The following is an 11,849-nucleotide window of genomic DNA, read 5'->3' as shown; positions in this document are numbered from 1 at the left end:
TGTGCTCCGCAACAAGAGAAGCCACTGCAAGGAGAAGCCCGTGGGCCACAACGAAGAGTAGCCCCTGCTCGCCACAACTAGAGAAAGCCCGCGCGCAGCAACGAAGACCAAATGCAGCCTAAATTAATTTAAAAAAAAAAACTGTGATTACCTTTTGTAGTCTGAGATGATAACAGAGTTTTCACCCATGTGAACCCCTGTCCCTGCCAATTGAATGCCAGCAGCGGCCCCCAAGCCGCCAACATTGTGAAATTCAAACATATCTCCCACATCACTCACACACACACACGCACACGCACACGCACACACACACACACACAATCTCCCCTCCCAGAACCACTGAGTTAATGCTTCAAATATTAGCCCAGCAAGTGGGTAAAAATTCCACCTGTACATATGGAAGTATATGCCAAAATATTAACAGTGGTTTTCTAAGAGAGGAGGAGAATAACAGGAAACGTTACCTTTTTTTTTTTTAACATATCTGCACCGTGTAAAATTTTGCTTGCAACCGGTGTGACCTTTGCAATCAGAAAAAACAAACAGAACTATTTTGGAAAAACGGTATGTCAGGGCTCCCTCTAGTGTGCGTGTTTGTTCTATTCCTTTCAGGAAGGATTCAGTTCCGCGGTGGGAAGCCGCTAATTAACTTTTTAAAAGGCAAGACACCTCAGCGCGGCTCCCCAGCCTTTGTGCTCGGCCTGCTGGTGGCTCCAGGTACCCGGCTCAGCCCAGCCGGACAGCTTCCCTCACCCTCCGCCTGCACCGCCGCCCTGTGGTCCAGGGCGGTACTGCGCCCTCCGGGAGGCGATGGGGAGAAGCAGTGGCGGCTGCCTGTGGACCCCCTAACTTCTGTACCATAGACCACTTGGCAGTCTGGTGAAGCTTATGCGCCACGCCTCAGAATAATGGTCTTTTTAAACATATAAAATACTATACACATGCTTGAAAGAAAACCAATAATAAATGAAGTGGTTATCAAAATATAATTGTGTAATACTGTAATAAATGTGCTTTTTTTTTTTTTTTTTTTTTGCGGTACGCGGGCCCCTCACTGTTGCGGCCCCTCCCGCCGCGGAGCACAGGCCCCGGACGCGCAGAACCAGCGGCCACGGCTCACGGGCCCAGCCGCTCCGCGGCATGCGGGACCAGGACACGAACCTGTGTCCCCTGCATCGGCAGGCGGACTCTCAACCACCCCGCCACCAGGGAAGCCCAAATGTGCTTTTTTAAATTAGCACTTTAAATAACAACTCCAGTGGCAGATCTAATAACTAATGATTTTCCAAGTAGTGAGGTGCGTACACAGTATTTCAAGCTATCAGTGACAATTTGAACTCCTAGTGTCTGTGATTTTTTTTTTTTTTTTTTTTTTTTTTTTTGCGGTACGCAGGCCTCTCACTGTTGTGGCCTCTCCAGTTGCGGAGCACAGGCTCCGGACGCGCAGGCTCAGCGGCCATGGCTCACGGGCCCAGCCGCTCCGCGGCACGTGGGATCTTCCCGGACCGGGGCACGAACCCGTGTCCCCTGCATCGGCAGGCGGACTCTCAACCACTGCGCCACCCGGGAAGCCCCTAGTGTCTGTGGTTTTTAATTGGTGACAGTCACGGCACTGCGAACACTACTCATCATACAAGGAAAAATAAGTATTACGTAAAGTTTAGTGAAAAGTCAAGATGTACTATTTCCCCTCCCAGATTCATGAACTCCTTGAATTCTACACACAGGCTCTCTGGGGTGCGCGGCCGGGGGCATGGTTAAGACCCCCTGAAAGGGCATGGGTTTGGGAGAAGCGCTCGGTGGGTTTTCAGGTGCGGGTCACTGTGAACCAAGGCTAAGTACTGAAGGGATCAGCAGAGGCGCCTCCCCCGGCTGGGGGAGCCACACGGCCCCTCCCCTCCCCTCCTTCTCTCGATTTTGCCTCTGGAGGAAGTTAAAGTCCCGCGTGGCCCGTAGAGGAACTCCCAGCTCCCGGCCGTGCACTCCAGCTTGGCCAGCGCTCACCATGCGGCCCCTCGTCCTGCTGTGGGGCTGCCTCGTGCTCCCAGGTGAGATGGGGGGCGGGGATGGTGAGATGCGGGGCGGGGATGGAGGGATGTGGGGCTTATCCCCAACGTCCTTATTGCTTATTCTTATTGCCCGTTGGGTCTGCAAGAGAGGGACCTGCTGAACCTACATTTCCTTGTGGGGGTGACCCAGCCCAGCCGCCTGATCCTTCCAGGCTTCACCCCTCCCCATTCGTCCTCAGCCCTCAGAGGGTGCGGGCATTTGCTGTTTCTGGAACCCAGAGCCAGGTCTTCCCCCAGACCTGTGGGCTCCAGACCCTTCATGTCCAAGTGGCTGTGAGAGTACCTTTACCTCTTTTGTCTTCATTTCCTGACTCTGTGCCAGCCTGGGGACAGACAAGACACCCCTTATTTAATGTTGCCACATTAAACTCAGCAAATATTTCTTGAACCTCTGCTGTACCACTCACAACAGCCCCGAGAGATAAATTATCCTGTTTCATCAATTCACAAGCCTGCTTTTCTTTTTTTTCTTTCTTTCGTTTTTTAACCTTTTAACATAAAAAATTAGGATGCATCTTATAACTGATGTCAGTTGTTCAAATGACAGTGTTTTTTTCTTAATGTTTTATAAAATTATGGTGGCTCTTACATATGATAGCATCTTAATTCAATGAAATAGGACATTGTCATCATCTATAGGTGAGAAAACTCAGAGGGGTCAAGCAATTTCCCCAGGGTCACACAGCTACTAAGTGGCAGTGCTGGGATTCAAACTCTGGGCTGTATGAATCTAGATCTTCCCCATCACCAGCCTTCAATATGCCAGGTATAGGGAAACAGTAACAGTCCTGCCCCAGGATCCCTCGGTGGCAGAGTGGAGTACCAGCTCCTACCAGGGCTGCCCCAAGAAGGGAGTGACTGAGGAAAGCCTTCTGGTCTTGATCCTGGTACTTGAATCAGGGAATTCCAACCTTCATCCCTGCTGTGGTTTCAGGTTATGAAGCCCTGGAGGGCCCGAAGGAGGTCAGCGGCTTTGAAGGTGACACCGTGTCCCTGCAGTGCACTTACGGGGAAGAGCTGAAGAAGTACAGGAAATACTGGTGCAGGGAGAGCGGGTTCTTGATCTCCCGCTGCTCTGGGACTGTCTACGCTGGAGAATATGGCCAGGAAGGCAGGGTGTCCGTCCACGACAACCCCCGGCAGCTCAGGTTTGAGGTCACCCTGAGGAACCTCACCCTGAAGGACGTGGGGCAGTACTGGTGTGGGGCCAAAAGAGTGGGCTTCGATAAGACTTTCTCGGTTTCTTTGCTCGTCTTTCCAGGTAACAGATGTCCCTCCTTCCCTGGGAGGGGTTCAGGGTCATGGAGGTGGGGGCTGGAGCACGGCACCTCCCCACAATAAAGGACAGGCTGCGGCTCAAACGGGGGGAGCTGAGAGCCACGCACAGGTTTGGGGTGTTCCTGAGATATGACCTGCTTGCTCAAAATGGCTTCCTCAAGGCCTCTGTTTGAGGCATAGCTGGGGAAGTTCTGAGAAATTGGTCCTGGGGAGATTAGGGTTCAGGGGTCAAGGGTCAGAGGTCTGGGAATGCTGGGAATCAAGGATCAGGGAAGGTGCTGAGGCATTGCTTTTGGACTTGTAGCTTCTGCTGGTCTCCACCTGACAGTCACCACAGCCAAGCTGGGGAAGACGGGGGCAGAGGTCTCTCCATTCACAGGGACCTCCCCATCCGAGCGTGCAGCAACCTCTCCGTATGCAGGGACCTCTCCTCACCCGGCAACCTCTCCATTTGCAAGGACCTCTTCTCACCCAGCAACCTCTCCGTATGCAGGGACCTCTCCGTATGCAAGGACCTCTCCGTATGCAGCAACCCTTCCAAATGCAGGGACCTCTCCTCACCCAGCAACCTCTCCTCCTGCAGGGATCTCCCGCCAAGCCACACGGCTAGACTCTACCTCCACAGAGGACACCAGTTTTGTCCCCATCAGAAGCAGCTCCAAGACCAGGTGAGCAGCTCCAACCAAGGCCACCTTTTCAGGTCATCCCTGAACCATAAGGTGCCCCTGAGCGAATAGGAATACAATACTCCTTCCTCCGGGGGAACACAGCTTCTTGACGTGGCCACAGACACGCAGAGAGGGCAGATTCAGCCCCCATCCCACCCCCTACCCGGCAGGGCCCTGGAGCAGTGAATGACCTACATTACGGGGGCCAGCAGCCCTTTTGCCTTGGACATGCAGGCCCGCCCAAGGTGAAGGGTCCGCCATGGCCCCAGTCCCCACCTCGCTCCCCGCCCGGCTTCAGGGACAGCCACCCCAGTTCAGTAGTTCTTGTTTGTGCACTTTACACTGGGCCCTGTGCTAAGCAGGAAACTGTAGACCAAACAATGTGATGTTTTCTTACCCAACTGGGATCCCAGCCGGAAGGACTGGCTCTTGGGTCTTTATATATAACTGCCCTCCATTGCTGGTGGCCAGGTAACTACTCACAGGTTCAGAGCCAGCTGAAAGTACCTCCTGGGGCTGGCGATGGGGGCTGAGGTCCCTTCCATTGGGACCAACCAGATGCTGTGGTCCCTGGTACCCTCTGACCCCCTTGGGAGAGACGAGGGATATGACTGGGACTTAGAATAAGAATGCCCAGTGTGCTGCCGACATCTGACGACAGCCACCAGTCTCCTTCCATCTTGTCCGCAGGGTGTCCGTCCCAATGACCCGCATGTTGGCCCCAGTCCTGGTGCTGCTGGCCCTTCTGCTGGCCACAGGCCTGGCCGCCCTCGGCAGCTATATGCTCCAATGGAGGAAGAAAGGTGAGCAGTGTAGACGGGAGGGGTGAGAGGCTGTCAGCCAGGGGCCTCGCTGAGACCCACAGTCCCCACCACCGCCCCAGAGAGACCTCGTGGGCCTCGGCGTATGCGTCCGAGACATGGGCATCGGGAGCCCTGCTCCTCTTTTCTGAGGGACCCGCAGGGCCGTCCACACCAGGCACAAGCAATTCAAACGGGGGAGCAAGAGGCTGGGGGGCTCTCATCTTGCTCTGGTCTGTCCGACCAAGCTCATGAGCCACTTCTCTCCCTGTTGATCCCAGTGAATCCATGTCCAGTCTCTGTAGGTCCTGCTTCTTGTACGAGGACTGATTACAGGGGGAAGTGCAGGCCTGAGCACTTGAACTTGAGCAGGATGTGTGTATGGCCCCGCCCCTGCCACTGGGTCTCTAGAGGTGCTCAGCTCCTTTCAAGACTTGGCTTCAAATTCCAGCTCTGCCACTTTTTAGCTGTGTGACCTTGGGTAAGTCATCTAACTTCCCTGAGCCTCAGCTTCCTCAGATATATGCCCAACAGAAATAGAATAGAAGCCACACGTGTGATTTAAAATTCTCTGATAGTCACACGAGAAAAAGAAGAAACTAGTGAAGTTAATTCTAATGATACACTTTATTTAACATGATATATCCAAAACATTATCATTTCAACATGGAATCAATATAAAGATACTAATGAGGACTTCCCTGGTGGTGCAGTGGTTAAGAATCCGCCTGCCAATGCAGGGGACACGGGTTCGAGCCCTGGTCCAGGAAGATCCCACATGCCGCGGAGCAACTAAGCCCGTGTGCCACAACTACTGAGCCTGCGCTCTAGAGCCTGTAAGCCACAACTACTGAGCCCACGTGCCACAACTACTGAAGCCCACGTGCCTAGAGCCCGTGCTCCGCAACAAGAGAAGCCTCCTCAATGAGAAGCCCGCGCACCACAACCAAGAGTAGCCCCCGCTCACCACAACTAGAGAAAGCCCGCGCGCAGCAACGATGATCCAACGCAGCCAAAAGTAAATAAATAAATGAATAAATTTATTTTTTAAAAAAAAGATACTAATGACACACATTCTACGTTCATTTTTTCCAATTGAGTCTTTCAACCCCAGTGTAATTCAGAGTAGTCACCTTTCTGGTGCTCAATGGCCGTGTGTAGCTCCTGTGGTGGATGGCACAGATTAAGAGGGTTTAACCGAAATAACGGTAATGGGAGCTGCCTTGTGCCCGGCACAGTGGTGTGGCTTATGTTCTTTTTATCTCCTTTAATCTCCTCAATACTGTCGAGTTAGGAACTACTTATTCAACACCTACAAATACCCCCAATTTACAGGGCAAGAAACTGAGGCACAGAGTGGTTAAGCAACTTGCCCTGGGTTTGTATAGCTGGAAAGTGGTAGAACCAGGAAGCCAACTTTGTAAATTGGCAGTGTTGTCCCAGCACTGGTGGCCATGGTGGGGAACGCTGGGCTTGCTACGTGACTCCCCTCTGTGTGGCCCCCAGGAAGAAATGTCAGCTTTGCCCACATCCCTAGGCCCCCTCAGAGGAGTCGGGAGGAACACACAGGGTGAGAACGTTCCCATCACAACCTCAGAGCCTCTTCGCACTTTGCCTCTCCAATTGCGGTCCCCAGCTGGCAGCAGCAACCGGGTAGCCTGTTAGCAACTCAGACTCTCAGGCCCCAACCTCAGCCTACTGAATTAGAATCTGCCTTTGAGTAAAATTTGCCAAGGTCCTGTACACACACTGAGATTTAAGAAGCAATGACCTTGGCATACAGGATCACTTCCCTAGCCAGTTTCTGGCCCATGCGAGGGGATTTCCATGTACCAATCTCAAAAGTCCAGGTCATTGCCGAGGTGCTGGGGTTCTCGGGCCAATCTGCTTGCCAGCTCCCTCTGGGAAGCCCCAGGTGCAAGGAACCCAGTCCACGTATGCGGGAGCAGCTGCAGACTACTCCCAGCTACTCCTGGCTTCAAGGTGCTCCTTCTGTTGCAGGAAGGGGGACCCCATCCAGGGCCCGAGAGTGGGCTCTTGTCTAACACTCAGAAATGAATTGTCTGAGGAGACACATGTGCTGACACAGCAAGAGACTTTATTGGGAAGGGGCGCCCGGGCAGAGGGCAGGAGGGTAAGGGAACCCAGGAGGACTGCTCTGCCACGTGGCTCGCAGTCTCGGGTTTTATGGGAAGGGGTTAGTTTCCGGGTTGTCTCTGGCCAATCATTCTGACTCAGGGTCCTTTCTGGTGGCCCATGCATCACTCACTCAAGATGGATTCCAGCGAGAAGGATTCTGGGAGGTTGGTAGGACATACGGACTGGAGTCTCCTCTCTCCTTTTGACCTTTCCCGAATTCTTCCAGTTGGTGGTAGCTTGTTAGTTCTGCATTCCTTACCAGGACCTCCTGTTTAAGATACCTCGTGCGAGTGGTTACTAACAGGCCTGGCCAGGGTGGACGGTTTCAGTCAATGGTTCCCTTAACACTTCTGGTCTCTTTCAGCTCAACTGGCCACGGAGACACAGAGGAAGGAGAAGGTCCATCTCTCCCACTTGGTAAGGAAGGAGGCAAAGCCCACGCTCAGATCCCTCTGCGTCCGGCTCCCAGGCCCTGCCTCTCCGGCTCCCTGCCTGGTCCTCCACGGCTGACCTCAAGGCAGGACTTGCATCCCACATCCAGGGAATCTGTGTGAGCCCCGAGATGAGCCCTTCGGGCTGCCCTCCTCACCCAGACTTCCCACCGGGTGCCAGTGGGGCTCTGCTCCAGGCCCAAGGCCCTCTTCCCATCCCCCCTTTTAGAATCAGAGAACATTGGAGCTGGTTCCACAGGGGGGCTTTGATATCAGCTCGTCCAGCCTTTCTCTAAATTTGGTGCAAAATCCCTTACGAAACACCTTGGGGGGTGTGTGGGCGGCTATTAGAAATACACTCTCCTCGACATCGGTCCCAGCCAGAACCCCTTGGGGTGGGGGCCAGGAACCTGAAATTGAAACGCTGCCCTGGGGGATTCTGATAGCACCAATAGACTCTAGTCTGCTTTTGCAGAAGGGAGAACTGAGGCCCAGAAAGAGAAAGAGTCTTGCCCGAGGTCACACAGCAGGCGGTGGCCCAGATACAGAGCGGGTCCCAGAGCTCTCGACTCCCATCTCTCCTCTTTCCGGAACACCCTTCTCTGAGCTGTCGTTGGCTCTGAGACCAAGGTGGTGTAGCGACCTTGACACTCGGGCCGCGGTGGTGCTCTGGAGACCGGGGGACAGAAAGAACGGGGGTCCCTGTGCCCATCATCCTGGAGAGAGGACGCTGCCCTGAGTCTACCTGCTGCTGGGCCCCTCCCTGACCCCTGCAGAGAGAGACCCTCTTCCCACACCAGCACTCCTACGGAGAGAGTCACTGCTTAGGAAACCGAAGCTTCATCTGCCTCGCCAGCACCCCCGCCCCCAGCCTCTCCCTCCTCAGCTGTTTACTGAGAGGCCTCCACCCTGATTCCCTTAGACACTGGAGCAGGAAAGGGGGGCTGCCATTGCCTTCTTTCCTGGTGCCAGCAGGGACAAAACACTCAGGCCCGATCCCCCTAGGGAGGGGCTGCGGTGGGATGGGGTACTGGGCCTTCCTTCACTGAGGAAGCAGCTGTTGTTACCTCAGGAAGCTCAGCAGGACAAAAGGGGTGGACAGGAGTGAGGGAAAGGTCATGGAAACAGATGGAAGGGCTGCCACGACCACCGCCAGGGCCCTCCCCCTGGCTCGGGGTCCTGAGGCTAGCCCCTCCCCCAACTCCAGAAGAGGGGCTGGGCTCGGAGGGAGAACCGCCATGGCTTGCTGCCGTTTTTCTAGTGCCTAGAAGTAGAGGCTCTCGTATAGATCTCGTATAGTCAACAACCCAGAAGATGCCTCCACACTCGCTGGAACAGCCCAGGGTCCACTGCGTGGGCAGAGGGACCGTTGAGAGATGCAGACGCCCCCTGGACAGAGGGTAGTGGTCCTGGCCACAGCCTACACGTGCGGTTTGCTCTCTGTCCCCTGAGGTTCTTTCCTCAAATTCTGTCACCCTTGAGAAGGTGACGCTTCTGCAGCTGTTGGTGGTCAGCGGTCAGCAGTGGCTGGGTTTCGACCAAATCAGAAAGCTGTCAGTATGGGATTCATGGGAAATGGACCTGGTGTCAGGAGTTCTCTGGCCCAACCCCAGCTCTGCCATGTCCCCCCCACAGGCAGGGCTGGGACGCACGAGGGCCATGAGTGACAGCATTTGTGAATTCTCCCTCCCCCTCCCCTATTCCTTCAGGCCCTCATCCCCCCAGTCACATCTCACCTGAGGGATTCTGTTCTGACTCTTACCTTGTCCCCGTAAAACTGAAGGTGTCACCAGAGGTGGCTCAAACATCTACCTCTGCCCCCATGTCCCACACCTAGGGTACTGATAGAAGCAGGGGCCCAGTTAGTAGACAAGGGACACTGCCACAAAGAGAAGTGTGCAGGACGCCCTACCAGGAAGGCAGCATGGTGTAGGAAAGAGTCTGAGACCAAAGAATCATGAAGACAAGGCCCAGCTCCACCACTCACCAGCTGTGTGACATCTGGCAAGTTACATCACCGCTCTGAGCCTCGGCTTCCCCATCTCACGAGACTGTGGTGAGGAACGAGTGAGATGAGACCCCTCGTAGTTATCCAGAAAATGGGAGCTGCTTTCCTTGGCTTCGGTGCCTATCAGGCCAGGGGTTTGCTGGCCGGGCCACCTCAGGGCAGCTGCGCTGTTAGGAGACATGGCTGGGGGCCTTGGCCAGCTCCAGCCTCCGCTCTGCTCAGCTGCTGGGCAAGGGAGCAGGTGACGGAGGGGCCCGGCGTTCTGACCTGAGGACCACGGGGGCAGCTGAGCCCAGGCCAGGAGACGGGCTTCCGCACTCGCTCTGGACTACCCACCTCGCTTCCCTGGGCCTCAGTTTTCTCATCTGATCAGGGAGGGATTGCTCAGACCCATGATCCCTAAAGAATTCTTCCTGTGCTGTTTGTTATTTGGCGAATCTTTGAGGTGTCCAACTTTGCTCTCTCTGGGCCTATTACAAAGAACCTGCAGCCTGCATGTTCTTCCTGCTTCAAGGATAGAAATAATCATCATGGAAACAAATTAATCATTCCAGGAGTTCCCAGTTGTTGAGTGATAAAAACATTATCAGAAATATTTATTATAACCCTAAGGGAAAACTTTCTATCCCCATTTTATAGCTTGGGAAGCTGGGCCTCAGAGAAGTTGGGTGGCTCACCTGAGGTCACACTGAGACATAGTGAATGGGCCGCAGGACTCTGACTCTGCAAAATCCACCCCCTGCCTTTCCCTCCTCCTGCTCTGGCTTGCGGACCATCCCTGCTGCCAAGAACAGGCCGTTCTGACTGAGTCTGTGTTTCAGCCACTGGGGAACAGCGGGGTCCCAGAGTATGCTGTGATCGACCTTGCAGGGCCCACTGGGCCTCCTGCCAGCCCCAACGTGGAGATCCGGTGCCTGAGCCAGGTGTGGACAGAGGGCTCTGGGGGTCTGGAGCGACCTAGCCTGGCTCCACTCAGACAATGCAAGGAAGTGGGGGAGGTCTCTGCCCTCAGTCCACCTACCTTCCGCATCGCAGTCAGAGCTTAGACCATTTCACCCAGGAAGCCAGGGCTCCTGACCTCACATCCTCATTTCTTGTGATCCAGAAAATTCTTGAATAGCGTGGTGAGAGTGACAGCTTAAAGAGTTCTGAGCTGGCAGGATCCCCACGTCTGCAGCCGCAACTGGGCCCGAGGCCATGAGGTTGATCTCCCAGGGAGTGGGGCCTGGTGTGTGCGGTGGGGGGGGGGGGGGGGAATGAATCAAAGCCTGGGGGTTCTGGGAAAAAGGAGTGGTTAGTCCTGTGACCCCCAGACGGACAGGCCCAGAATGTGCAGAAAAGGCTGGGCTGGACCCAGCAGCTACCTGGAGACCCCCCCAAGCCGGGCTCTGCTTTTCAACCCCTACTGTTGTCTTTACAGACTTCAAAGGAAGACGAAGCCTCGTGGCAGACCCCTGAGGGAGACATGACCCCAGGCCCTCCCCTCCCCGTGTCTGGGGACGAGGCAGACTTTTCTAAGTTCATCTCAGTCTAGCCGCCTAACGCCCTCCGTGAATCTCTGGAAGGGCTGAATTTGCGCTGACTCGGATAAGTTTTCTGCTACGGCTTCAGAGTCCTCCTGCCAGAGTCCGGGGCTCTCCTCCACCCTCCCCAAGCTTTCCTCCTGCATGCCCCAGCTGACCCGGAACGCTTCGTCAGCGCTGGAGCCTGGAGTGGTGGCTTCACGGTTCCAGCTGGAGACGGGGACCTCCCCAAGATGGTCACATTCCTGGGCAGAGCGTGCAGCCACTGGACCCTCAAGGGGCCAGGCAGGGCTCAGGGGGTCTGGTCCGAGTTTGTATCTGCTACAGGAGCTCCTCTGGGCCTGGGTGCCGAGCCACGGGCCGCTCCTAACTCCCCCTCCAGACCCCGCCTTCTCTTTCCTTCCTTCCATCCTCAGACGCAAGGTCAAGTTCTCCTACATGAGCTGGTGAGGAGGAGGGAGACTGCTGGGTTAGACGGGATTCTGATTTCTCAAAGCCGGGCTGGGAACCTCCTGCATCCCAGTCCTTCAGGAAGCTGGTTCTGAGAGCTGGGTTCTGAGAGCTGGGGAGGGGGTAGGAAAACACAGGGTGCAGGTGGAGGTAGGTATCTAAAAGGGAGGAGGGAGGGGACAGGGCAGGACCCTAAGGGGAACCTGACGGTGACCTGGAGTTTGGTCCCCTGGAGTGGGCAGAGGGAAGGTAGAATAAAAGAACGACTGGGTTTTTGAAAAATGAACCGGGGGCTGCTCAATATACAAAACCTAGAAAGATGGGGGGATAAAAGGAAGAAAACATATCACCCATCATCTCACCGCTACCCGAAGACGAAATCACTGCAATTTGTTATATTTCTTTCCAGTCTTTTTCCTCCACATCACTTGCTGATGTGCTTCTACAAATTATTTTGTACCTATAACTTTATATCCTGCTTTT

The 11,849-nt window shown here is 54.7% G+C and overlaps 1 protein-coding gene across 1 annotated transcript; it reads left to right on the top strand.

Annotated features, from left to right (window-relative positions):
- The first annotated feature begins 2,005 nt into the window (after positions 1-2,005).
- On the top strand, positions 2,006-10,966 carry CD300LG (CD300 molecule like family member g). Its single transcript, XM_070044581.1, has 6 exons — positions 2,006-2,048; positions 3,004-3,330; positions 3,931-4,015; positions 4,706-4,818; positions 7,319-7,371; positions 10,814-10,966. Exons 1-6 carry the CDS (start codon positions 2,006-2,008, stop codon positions 10,925-10,927), a joined length of 735 nt encoding a protein of 244 aa, XP_069900682.1. The 3' UTR covers positions 10,928-10,966.
- Positions 10,967-11,849: the final 883 nt, after the last annotated feature.

This window comes from Globicephala melas, chromosome 20 (assembly GCF_963455315.2).
Source record: "Globicephala melas chromosome 20, mGloMel1.2, whole genome shotgun sequence".
Classification (NCBI taxonomy): Eukaryota; Metazoa; Chordata; class Mammalia; order Artiodactyla; family Delphinidae; genus Globicephala; species Globicephala melas.
The sequence above is the reverse complement of the archived record's forward strand: the minus strand, read 5'-3'. Positions and strand labels throughout refer to the sequence as shown.

What these genes read in the sequence shown, in the direction of transcription:
- CD300LG (XM_070044581.1), top strand. Translation starts at nt 2,006, where the DNA reads ATGCGGCCCCTCGTCCTGCTGTGGGGCTGCCTCGTGCTCCCAG. An exon ending in AGAAGCAGCTCCAAGACCAG is followed by an intron (nt 4,016 to 4,705) that starts GTGAGCAGCTCC and finishes TCTTGTCCGCAG; the next exon opens with GGTGTCCGTCCCAATGACCC. An exon ending in AGGTCCATCTCTCCCACTTG is followed by an intron (nt 7,372 to 10,813) that starts GTAAGGAAGGAG and finishes TTGTCTTTACAG; the next exon opens with ACTTCAAAGGAAGACGAAGC.